Raw genomic sequence first — 12,176 nt, 5'->3', positions numbered from 1 at the left:
TTTGGATAGTTTTTGGCCCTGTATCAGACCAAGACGAATTTGAGGAATGTCTCCTAATGCATTTTTCCCACAAAATGCCTGAAACAAACTTTATCTTTCTGTGTGTTGGTCTGATGATATTTTCTAGACTAAATAAAGTACTTATCTGGCAAAAAGAAATAGCAGGGACCTTTGAATCCAGAGCTGTTGTAATAGAAACAGTTGTTGTCATTCCTGAGAAGGAAAGGCAGCACTTGTTTTGCTGAGTGGAACTAGCCAAAAAGCCTGGAATTCGGAAATATCAGTAGTTCTGCTCTCACCTGACATTCTCTGGGAACTTTTCTGGAAAAAGATGGGAATCTACTGACAAGCTGCTAGGAGAAATGTTTGAGATTAATGTTGACCTCAGAGTGGCAGGTCCCAGCCAGCAGAAGAGGAAGAATAGCCCTTATTTTTCTGTCCATATTCCTATTCAGGACAGGATTAGCTTCCCTGGGCCTGCTCCCCACCTTGCTAGCTCTGGGGGTTCCATGGCATGTCTCACTTCCAAATGCAATTTCTCACTTATCCTGTGGGTGAACAGGCCTCCTTCTGTAGGTGGTGGCATCCACTGAGAGCCTTGTGCCTGACAAAGAGCCAGCTCTGTCCCCAGCCCTGCTCCCTGTGTCTTCCAGCCCAGCTGCTGCCTGGGCTGCTCCCCCCAGCTGCCCTGTTCTGCTGGCTAGCAGCTGCCAGCCCTGGGTGACACATCCCTCTGTCCCTTGGTGCAGGCACATCCCTCTGTCCCTCAGTGCTGGCAGTCACCAACCCCTTGTCCTTTGTCTCTGAGCTGGAGAAGCATTGAGCTGCTTGGTGTGCACAGGAGTTTTCCTCCTGCCAAAATCCTTCCTGGCTGTCAGAAATGTGCTGTTGTTCTCCCTTAGTCTCTGGTGTCCCTGGGTAGAATAATGGCTTGGTTTTCCAGCAAGCCACTAGTCACTGCAGTTGTGCATGAAATTTAGGGCACGTGGAGATGGAAGTGCCCAAGTCTTGGAGTGGTTGGTGAGCTGAGTGCCAGAGCTCATGATAGATTTTTAAAAGCTCCTTCTGGAGCAATTCAGGGCTGAATGGAACATTGGTGTTCCCAGAGACAGGAGGAGTGATCCAGCTGTGATACAGCCTGTGGCCTCATGCCCCAGTCACCAGGAGAGTGTCCTTCCATCCCTGTCTCCCTTCCCTTCCTCCCCCAGGCTGCTGGGATGAGGCTTCTGAGCAAGTCCCTTGTAAATCATAGGGAACCCAATGTGTAGACACACCTGCTCCCCTCCCTGCTGGCTGTGCCAGTCTGCTCTGAGCTGTTTCCTTCCTGCAGCTGACAAACTGGATGCTGATTACATCGAGCGCTACCTGGGCCAGCTCACCCCGATGCAGGAGAGCTGCCTGATCCGCCTGCGCCAGTGGCTCCAGGAGACCCACAAGGGAAAGGTGGGTAGGACAGGCACTGAGGGGCATCTGGGGGGATCCCCAGCTGGGATGGAGAACCCTGGATGCACAAACACACTTGGTAGTGAGAGGCTGGAGTGTGACACCACAGGAAGGGACCTGGAGATCCTGGTCGATGTCGAGCTGACCATGAGTCAGCCCTGGCAGCCCAAAGGGTCACTGTGCCCTGCAGGCACTGTCCTGCTCTGCCCTGTGCTGGAGTGACCTCACCTCTAATCCTGGACGCCAGGAGTATCAGAATATCAGATATCAGGATATCAGAAGGATCTAAAGCTGTCAGAAAGTGTTCCAAGCAGGAACATGAGGGTGGGAAAGGGTCTCAAGGGGAAGCCATGGGAGGAGCAGCTGAGGGCACTTGGTCTGTTCAGCTGGAGGAGATGAAGCACAGAGCTCACCAGGGCTGCAGCTCCTCCTGAGGAGCAGCTCCAATCTCTGCTCTGTGACCAGGGAAAGGAAACAGCTGGAACTGTATCAGGGCAGGTTTAGGTTGGAGATCAGGAAAGGTTCTTCCCCCAGAGGGTGCTGGGCACTGCCCAGGCTCCACAGGGAATGGGCACAAACCTGAGGCTGCCAGAGCTCCAGGAGTGCTTGGACAATACTCAGGCACAGGGTGGGTTTGTTGTGGGGGGGGGAGGTCTGTGCAGGGTCGAGGTTGGACTGGATAATCCTTGTGAGTCCCTTCCTGCTCAAGGAAATTCCATGGTTCTCTGATATTTTCCCTGAGAAGCAGCATGGGCACTGAGGGACAGGTGTGTCTGCTCTGCTGGAATGTCCAGAAGCTACCCGGGCTCCTTTTGGTTAAAGGAAAGTCTCTCTCAGACCAGCACGGTAACTGATATATGGCTGGGAAAAGAAAGGGCCTAGAACAGCTTGAATGCCTCAAAAGGGGTTTAACTCCAGATTTCCTCATGGAGGGGGATTAGGAGGGAAGGAAAGAAGGACTGAGCATAGCACAAGAGAGAGTAGTTGGGTGGGCTGAGCAGATAAAGGGTGCTTAGGAAGAGGAGCAAGTGATCTTACTTGGAAGCAAAGAATAGCTGGATGAAGTTTCAACAGTAAAAGCTTCCTGGCTTAGAAGGAATCAGCTCAGTCAGGATGGGTTAGGTGAGATGCTCTGCATTCCTGGCTTTGGGAAGATTTTCATTCTTTTTTCTTTACCTGGCCTTTCCAAAGACTCTGCTGCTTACAAGGAGCTTTGCCAGTCCTGCATGCTGTGCTGTATGTCTCAGAGCTGAGCATGTTTCATCTGTGTAAAGGGAGTCTGAACATGATTTAGAATGCTTTTTTTTTTCTTGGAAAAGTGAATATGAATCACCTCTGTAGAAATAAAATGTAACAAAGATTTAGTGCTATTGTTCTGCTGCTGTTGAACTCCTGAAGTTCCCTTGTGTGCGAGCAGGCACGTGAGTTTTGTTGGCACCCAGGAATGTGGATGAAGAAACAGCTCCCAGCAAACCTCAGTCTGAAGAGATCAGGAGGTGTTGGGGCAGTGTGAGAGGCTCCCAGCAGCTGATAAGCTCCAGACACCAACAGTGCTGTTGAATTGTAGGAGCTGATAAATTCCCACCCCAAACATCTGCCAGAGCTGGCCAAGGCCACTGGTGTACAGTGGTATCAACAGCAGGTTGGATAACTTGGACCAGAAGGGTGGGAGCTGCTGGGGGCAGGTAGAGACTACAGGAGTATCTGTATGATATATAATGTATTGCACATATACACACACCTGATGTAGCAAAGGGCCCCTTGAAGGGCTGTGACACCTCCCTGGCAGCTGCTCTTGTGTCACTGTGATGCTCTGCCCCTGAGGAAGGAGCTGGGGCTGGGCTCCCAGCCAGCCAGGGGTGGTGAGTGAGCTGTGTGAGCAGGAACAGCTTCACCAGGAAAAGGGGCTCTGCTGGAAACTGCTTTTGATCTGTGTCTGCCTATGATCCAGCCTCCAGTCAGATGAGAGGCACTGGACAGGCAGGGATCAGTCCCCAGGTGTGACTGTGCTCTGAGAGAGGACAGGAGGCTTTTCATGGAGACCTGAACAGTGAAGTGGTGTGGGCTCCATTGGGGTAGGAGATATCTCACGTAGTGGCTCCTGGATGGGAGGACATCCCAAAGAGAGGGATGTCCCTGGTGTGACTTGCAAGGATCTTGCTTTCAGCTGGAACAGGCACCACCTGAACATTTGTTTAGGTTGAAAAGTATCAACACACAGGTTGATTTTCCCCCTCCATGTCAGAGGCTGGGGAATCAAGCTGGAGAAGGAAAAAGTGAGAGCACATAAGCAAAATATGGAACAGCTGCCCCTTGGGTGCCTGGAGCTGGGCAGGGAGTGGCAGCACTTGTCCCCTGTGCTGTGCTGGGAGCCGCTGAATCCTGAGTTCGGGGGACAGTAGAGTTGTCTCAGGACTTTGGGTGGCCTTGCTGGGCCTTGTCCCCAGGAGGATGTGGGCACACAGGAAGGGAGGTGCTGGCTACTGAAACTTCAAATTGAACCCCCTGCCTGCTCAGCTGCCTCTTCCGATTCCCTGACAGAGCAGACCAAAATCAGGAGCTTATCCTGCAAGGCTGGGATTGTCCCTGGAGAGGCTCTTACCTTGCTGTGACAATCTGTTCTTTTAATTCAGAGCAGAGATGGCCTTATTCCTCTGTCAGAAATTATCAAAAAATAGATCTCCTGTTTCTTGGAAAATGGCCCTTCTTATTTTTGTCCTCTGTCCTATTTCACTATCCTTTCCCTATTCCTTCCAAAGCAGATGTTACCTTTACAATCAGATATGTTGTTGCTTAAAAAATCTGAAGAGTTGAAGGAACAAACTGTAAATGGTTGTTTGCAGCAACTTAAAGCTCTGTTCAAGGCTTTGCACCATGCAGAAGAGTGCAGCAGTTTTACCAGGGAATACAAAAGCAGGCTGAAATTAAACCTTTGTTTTCTTGCATGTGGGAGTTACTGCTTTGGTTGGACAAGGATAAAAGACTAATTCTGCTGTGAAATAAGTCTTCTTGGAGCTTCCTGCCTTTGGTCCAAACAGCAAACAGAAGTGCTGGATTTGACTCTTGCCTGAAGCTGTGCACAGGGGAGGTTTGAAACAGGAGAAGTATCAAACCTTCCACCAGCCATTCCCTCTCCTGCAGAGATCCAGGAGCTGTTGTGGGTGTCTGGGCTGGGTCTGATGAGTGACAGCTGCCTCTGAGCAGCAGGAACACAAGCCTGAATTATCTGATGAACACTCTGCTGGCTTTAAACTTGATGTCATACTGAATTCCTCTAAATACTCCTGAGATCATCTTTGGGAAGGCTGCCCTCTCCTTTCCAGGACACACAGATGTAGTGTTAGAACCAGTGTTAATCTCCCCCCTACTCCTAAGGTGCTTTAGGATTGGTTTAGACTGCCTGAACTCTGCCCCTTCTTTAGGTGAGTCAGTAGTTACCATCCTTTGCTTGTGAATCCAAGATTGCTCCCTCCTGACACAGCTGCCAGCCTTGCTTTCTACCCAGCTTTCTGTTTCCCTGGGCATGGCAGTGGACAAACAAAGGAGCTTTGACTCCTGAACATGGGGGTTTGTGTCCCAGCAGGGCTGGGAGTGCTTGGGTTGTGCTAGCACAATAGGGATACTCTGAAAGAGACTATCCCTGCTCCACAGAGCTGGAATTTTTTATGGAAACTTGTAGAGAATGAGGCCAAGCACTTTTGGAGAAGTTGGAGTGAGGGACTGGGAATCCAGCAGCACATGCAGCTTTAATCCAGTTGGATTTGCAGCTGACAGGCTCTTAGTCACATTTGGCACTTCTGTGGAATCCATCAGGTTTGTTGTTAATTCCTGCTGCTTGGCATTCCTGCCAAGCTTTCTTTGATTCTCCAGCTGAAGAGAATATGGCAGATCTGGAAGGAGGTTGGAATAAGCCATTCTGCAGACTTGCTTTGGAAAGCTTTTGTGCCTATGATGTTAGGATTAGTGCTAGTGCTGGGGTGGGTGATTGGGAGATGGTGTGTTGTAGTTTAGGTTGATTTGGATCAAGAGATATTGTGGTATAATGGGGCAGAGAAGTCTTTGGAAGCACTCAAGAGCTTTCCTGTTCAAACACCAGCAGCAGGGCCTGCACAAGAACTGGAATTGGTACTGGTGGCATCATTCAGACTGCACAGTTGTGTTTCCCCTCCAGTGCCTGGTGTGGTCAGTGTGTTACCTGTGGCTGTTTGTTACCTGTTGCCATCTTGGGCTGATTGGCCCTGGGCAGGTGAACTTGCAGCTTCCTGACTTTCTTACAGTATTTTGGAGGTCCTTGTGGATAACCAGCCAAGGGAAACAACAGCCAGCCCGGAGTTTGCTGGGGCTCCTGAGAATTGCACTGGGGAAGGGCTTCTCACAGTCAGTGACCTGGTCCCTGCTTTTGTGCTGCTGGCACCCTCTGCTGCTTCCAGCTGGGTTAGCTATGGAGGGAGGGAGGCAGAAGAGAAGTTTAATGTTTGCTGTCTTCATTTTAAAGATTGAACAATGGTGTCAACTGTGCAGCCTCCTCTGCAGGCCAAATGGAACATTCCAGTGCTGATCCTGGGGCTTTCTCTCCTGGCAGATCCCCAAGGATGAGCACATCCTGCGGTTCCTGCGCGCCCGCGACTTCAACATCGACAAAGCGCGGGAGATGCTGTGCCAGTCGCTGGCCTGGCGCAAGCAGTACCAGGTGGATTTCATCCTGCAGTCCTGGAGACCCCCAGCCCTGCTGCAGGAGTACTACACTGGGGGGTGGCACTACCAGGATAAAGGTGAGGAGCTGGTCCTGGCACCTCACCCGTGGCCTGGGATGTTGAGGAAAGCTGTATTGACGTTTTTAAAGTTAACAAAGCAGTTCAGTGCCTGTGAGTGCCACTCTGCTTCCCTCTAAGTGTATTTCCTCTGCACAGATAGTCAGTGCAAAGCAATTTCTCTGAACAGGTTGCTTTTGGCAGTGATTTTTATCCTTTTCAGAAATTTAATGTAGCTTTTAAAAAAGGTATGAGAGTGATAGCCTGGGAGACTAAGGTGCTGCCCTCTCTAACCCCTTTGTTTTGAAGATGGGCGGCCGCTCTACATCCTCCGCCTCGGCCAGATGGACACCAAGGGTTTGGTGAAGGCCCTGGGAGAGGAATCCCTGCTGCGACATGTGAGCTGTGCCTTTGTGTGTCACCTGTTCCCCTCAGGGTGTTGGGAAGTCTTGTCATGGTGCATCAAAATCCTGGAATGGTTTGGGTGGGAAGGGACCTTAAAGCTCATCTCACCCCACCCCTTGTCTCGGGCAGGGACACCTTCCACTATCCCAGGATGCTCCAAGCCCCGTCCAGCCTGGCCTTGGACACTTCCAGGGATCCAGGGGCCCTGTGCCAGGGCCTGCCCACCCTGCCAGGGAACAATTCCTTCCCAATATCCCATCCCTCCCTGTCCTCTGCTTTCTGTATCTTTTAAAATAATATCTCCGGGCCATCCTGGTTACTCAAACCCTGTCTTTGACTCCAGGTTCTGTCCATTAATGAGGAAGGACAGAAGAGATGTGAGGAAAACACCAACATCTTCGGCCGCCCCATCACGTCAGTATAAATTGGTTTATAATTGGTTTTCCTGAGTCCTTTCAGACTCTCAGTGCCATGATGAAGGATGCTGCTGTGGTTTGGGGTGATGTCCTTAGGGTTACAATGCAGACAGCAATGTGTCTTACGGGCTGGATGGGGATCACAGATCTATATATACATTTATTTGTTGGACTTAAATGCAGACAAATCCTGCAGTTTCATTGGAAAGTAAGTATTGATCCTTCCTTACATAATTTTCATATCCCATCTCAGATTAATTTAATCTTTCTGTCTCAGTGATTTTAATCCACATCTTTGAAATTTTGGGTTTTTTTTAATACAGGAGCCTGTCTACCAGATTCCACCTTCATTTAGAATGCATTTTTACATTATTTTTAGCAATAGGCCTGCATACCTTCACCTTCCTTCAGAGTGACAGCTGTTCCTGCCCTTGGGGCTGGGTGTCTGTGTTACCTGGAGCTCACCTGGATTCAGGTGTTTGCTGCCTGAGTGGAGATGTGCTTTTATTGGAACTGTTCGTGTCCCTTGTTGGCTTCCCTGGAGCCTCCACAGGCTGTGGGGTTACTGTGGATCCTAAACAGAGCAGCCACCACACTCTAAAGTTCTGACAGGTCTTTTTCTGCCTGTTTATTTTAGATCCTGGACCTGCCTGGTGGACTTGGAAGGGCTCAATATGAGGCATCTCTGGCGGCCTGGGGTGAAGGCCCTGCTCAGGATCATTGAGGTGGTGGAGGACAACTACCCTGAGACCCTGGGGAGGCTCCTGATCGTGAGAGCACCACGGGTCTTCCCTGTGCTCTGGACCCTGGTGGGTGAAACCTGGGCTCTGCAGGATCACTGGCACTTGTGCAGGTTCACAGATAGCTACAGCAGCAGAGGCAGGGTAGGAAAATCTCCAGGCAACTTATTGTGAGCTCCTGAAGAGCCACAGCAGAACCAGGCCATGGGGTGCCTGTAGCTCACTGGGTTCTGGTGTGCCATCCACCAGGACAGGATGAGAAACCTGGATTGGAATTCCCCATTCCACCCAAACTTGGTGGGCTTTCATATAGATGGGAAAAGACAGACACCTTTTAATCTCGTGTTGTAGGACACTGAAGGGTAATAAGTAGTAATAATAAGTGCGGGGACTGCTGGGCTCCTGGACGGTTTGGATGGGTGGTGATGAGGGATCTCTGAAGCCCGGTCTTTAGAACATATAGTTTATTGTAAAGGGTGAAGGGCCTTGCTTGGAGTTGCCAGCCGCAACTTGTGTTAGGCCCAGGGAGAGTGGGGAGAGAGAGAGAGAGAGAGAGGGAGAGAGAGAGAGAGAGAGAGAGAGAGGGTGCCAGGTGGGCGTCCCAGCAGGAAGGTCCAAGCGAGAGCGTCCGGTCCCTCGGCCACACCTTATCAGGGGGCTTCAAGGTGGGCTGGGACAGGACTTGGGCCAATGGGGTTACAGATACCTGATACTTCAGGGGAGGGTTACAGGTATGGGATGAACCACACATTGGGGGGTGAGACAGGACATTCCATTTGACCTTTTAGATCATCAGAAAGGGGGATTGCTTTCAGCTTGGCTATATTACTGTTTTCGAGATGTTCAGTGATTAAGGTTTGGTATTTCAAACCTTGTTTTCATCTCAATATCTGTATTCTCTGATTCTTTTGCCAGGCCATCATATTTATAGGGCTTTGCTATTTCATCTTCCCCAACAAATAAGTAGTAAATAATAAATCTAGTTCTGCCTGTTGCCTGCTGACTGCTCTGGCAGTGTGAGAACGTGGTTGTTATATTTCTTGTGAGGTTTGTAGGTGAGACAGTGACTGCAGACTTCGTTTACATGAAGCAGAAAGTATTGTGAAATGGTGATACAGAGAGAGAACATTTTCAGTTTGTTACCCTCTCCTTGGGAAGTGCCTCAGAGCTGTGAAGCTCTGCACACTGCTGGGACGTTCCAGGCTAGAGCCCGAAGCATCATCATGAGATGGCTCAGGCAGCGTCCCCAGCTGCCCTCAGTGACTGCCATGTCCTGTGTGCCCTTTGTCTTCCAGGTCAGTCCCTTTATCAATGAGAACACACGGCAGAAGTTCCTCATCTACAGTGGCAATAACTACCAGGGCTCAGGAGGGCTGGTGGACTATGTGGACAAGGATGTGATCCCAGACTTCCTGGGAGGAGACTGCATGGTGGGTTTTCCATCCTTGTGTGCAGGTGCACTCTGGAACTGATTCCCTCTTCCTCGCCACCCTGGCCTTCCACTGCCTTCTGGAAGGGCTTAAGCCTCTGTGCTGGCCAGCATGCCCCTGCTGTGGGCACAGGGCAGTTCATTTGGGCACAGAGGGCTGCCCCCTGCAGTGCTGGTGCTGCTCTGGGATCCTGGGGCAGGATCAGAGGGCAGCTCTCTACAGGGAGCTCACATAAACCTCGGTAGTTCCAGTGAGCTCAGAGCCACTGTGAGTTCTGGCTCAGCTGAGGGTCAGCCGTGTCTGACAGCCAGCAAGAGTTCCTGGTTCACTGCTGGAACATCCTGAGCCTCCTGTTTGTCTGTCTGGCCATTGCAGTGCACTGTCTCAGAAGGAGGACTCGTCCCCAAGTCCCTGTACCAGTCTGAGGACGAGCCGGAGAACTTGGATCACATCCGGCTGTGGACAGAAACCATCTACCACTCTGCAAGTGTCCTCAAAGGAGCCCCACACGAGGTACAGAGCACAGCTTGAGGTGCTGGGATGGCACAGTGACATGTGTCCCCTCTGCTGGGCTGACTGGAGCAGCCAAGGGCTCCCAACACAGGGAGCAGCAGAGGGCTCGGCAGCAGCTGCTGTTCCTGCAAGGGAAGTGAAGAACAGCAGTGTCTCTTATCTCTACTATGGCCTGACCTTCTGTAAGGTCCAGTCTCTTCCTCCTCCCTCTACTCCTCCTCTTGGGAGAAATAAAGTGCACACAGTTTCCCTTCTGATAGTTCAGCTCCCATTCCCAGCAGTGTAGCTGGGACAGTAGCGGGGGTGATAAAGAAGATGTGTGCTGGGAACTGCTTGATGGGAGTCACCAGGAAACAGGATGTCCCAGAAAGGAGCAAATTAGTGTCAAATCAGTCTTCTGGCCTCTCTGATGGGGAATCACTCTGATTTGGCTCTTTGTGCCTCAGTTCCACTGAGGTTTTCCTAGAACAAGTAACTTATTTACAAGCAACTCTGATATGGGGAGAAAAGGTAAAAACACCTGAGTGGGTGTACTGTGGTAGGGCTGGGAGTGGAAATTGGTGATTCCCCCTCAGGAATCGAGACCATTGGCCAGCTGAAGGATTGTGGAGCCAAGGCTGTCTGCTCCAGAGTGGGGGGGCAAACACACTGCTGCCACCTGAGCACCTAACCCTGCAAGGGGCTTGTTCTGTTCCTTTCTTAGATACTTGTGGAGATCCTGGAAGGGGAATCTGTCATCACCTGGGATTTTGACATCCTGAAGGGAGATGTGGTGTTCAGCCTCTTCCACTCCAAACGAGCTCCTGAGCCAAGTCACAAAGAAGCCACATCACCAAGTCCCTCTGGTGCAGGGGACAATGTGCAGCTCATTGACAAGACCTGGGTGCTGGGGGTGGATTACAGCCGGGTGGAATCTCCCCTGGTCTGCAGGGAAGGAGAGAGCATCCAGGTCAGAGGGGTTTGGGTCCTGCCATGGCTTCAGAGTCCTGTGAGCTCCAAAGTAATCAGGTGGTAGGGAGGGAATTGATGGTGTGGGAAATCAGGAACTGCTAGAAAGGGGGGCTGTGGTCATATCCAGCAGCAGGAGGGGGGGGATTCTGCCCCTCTGCCCCCTCAGGTGAGACCCCACCTGCAGACCTCACCCCCAGCCCTGGGGCCCAACAGCAGCAGGACCTGGAGCTGCTGGAGAGAGTCCAGGGGAGCCCATGGAGATGCCCCAAGGGCTGGAGCCCCTCTGCTCTGGAGCCAGGCTGGGAGAGCTGGGGGTGCTCACCTGGAGAGGAGAAGGCTCCAGGGAGAGCTCAGAGCCCCTTGCAGGGCCTAAAGGGGCTCCAGGAGAGCTGGAGAGGGACTGGGGACAAGGGATGGAGGGACAGGACACAGGGAATGGCTTCCCACTGCCAGAGGGCAGGGATGGATGGGATATTGGGAAGGAATTGTTCCCTGGGAGGGTGGGCAGGCCCTGGCACAGGGTGCCAGAGCAGCTGTGGCTGCCCCTGGATCCCTGAAGTGCCCAAGGCCAGGCTGGATGGGGCTTGGAGCAGCCTGGGACAGTGGAAGGGGTTGGAATGGGATGGGCTTTAAGGTCCATTCCCACCCAAACCATTCTGTGATCAATTTCTGGATATCCTGTGAAAGTGGGAAATCCTTATTTAGAGTGAGTCATTAGAAAGAGACTCCAAGCTAAAATTCTTACGGAAATTAAGCTGAATAAGAATAAGTTGTGTTTTTTTTTTTTTTTCCTACGGGTACTACAGGGCTGTGTCTCAGGGAGGTGAGCCAGGTGAATGACACCTGTGCTGGGTCATTCAGCCATTCCCCCAGACACCTGTGGTCACCTGGTGTCCCTCCCTCTCTGCAGGGGTCCCATGTCACACGCTGGCCTGGCTTTTACATCCTGCAGTGGAGGATGCACGGGCCCCTGCCCTGCTCCAGCTCCAGCCTCCCCCGCGTGGACGATGTCCTGGCCTCCCTGCAGGGCTCCGGCCACAAGTGCAAGCTCATCTACTACTACGAGGTGCTGGCCTCCAAGGACTTCAGGTAGGGCATTTACAAGAGGTTTACTACGAATTGCACTGAGTGTGAGTTAAACACTTGGATATCAGAGACCCTCACAGGGGGTGTGTTTCACTGAGGAGTGGATGGACACAAAATTGGTGGCATTTTTGCAACCAAACTCCTCTGGTGCTGTAGGTATTTAAAAGTTCCCTTGAATCTGTGTCCACCAGTGAAATTTGTGCTTTGGGTCTTGCTTGCAGCTGCCTGAAGAGCAGGAGATTTTTGACTCAAGAGGGTTTTTATCTTAGTTGGGAATATTTTGAGAAGCTGCTTTTGGAGTAATTTAAATATCAGCTAGGCTATTTCCCAGATGATTTTGTTTGGCACTTGAGAAGGATGAGCACTTCTGAACAGCTGAACAGCCAGCCTTGGCAGGGTGTGCCTGGCCCCCTCCTTCAATGGCAGAAGCACCTCCCCATC

The 12,176-nt window shown here is 51.4% G+C and overlaps 1 protein-coding gene across 1 annotated transcript in view; it reads left to right on the top strand.

Annotated features, from left to right (window-relative positions):
* The window catches only part of SEC14L5 (SEC14 like lipid binding 5), a 34,474-nt gene that overhangs the window by 17,785 nt on the left and 4,513 nt on the right, over positions 1–12,176 (top strand). Inside the window, exons 6-14 of the mRNA XM_053957310.1 lie at positions 1,331–1,443; positions 6,026–6,215; positions 6,504–6,592; positions 6,943–7,013; positions 7,653–7,824; positions 9,051–9,185; positions 9,561–9,698; positions 10,402–10,647; positions 11,560–11,738. Coding sequence (XP_053813285.1) covers positions 1,331–1,443; positions 6,026–6,215; positions 6,504–6,592; positions 6,943–7,013; positions 7,653–7,824; positions 9,051–9,185; positions 9,561–9,698; positions 10,402–10,647; positions 11,560–11,738 — 1,333 coding nt within the window. The remainder of the gene's footprint in view (positions 1–1,330; positions 1,444–6,025; positions 6,216–6,503; positions 6,593–6,942; positions 7,014–7,652; positions 7,825–9,050; positions 9,186–9,560; positions 9,699–10,401; positions 10,648–11,559; positions 11,739–12,176) is intronic.

Source organism: Vidua chalybeata, chromosome 16, assembly GCF_026979565.1.
Source record: "Vidua chalybeata isolate OUT-0048 chromosome 16, bVidCha1 merged haplotype, whole genome shotgun sequence".
In the NCBI taxonomy this organism is placed as follows: domain Eukaryota; kingdom Metazoa; phylum Chordata; class Aves; order Passeriformes; family Viduidae; genus Vidua; species Vidua chalybeata.
Note: the sequence above shows the minus strand (reverse complement) of the source record. Positions and strands in the feature narration are given on the sequence as shown.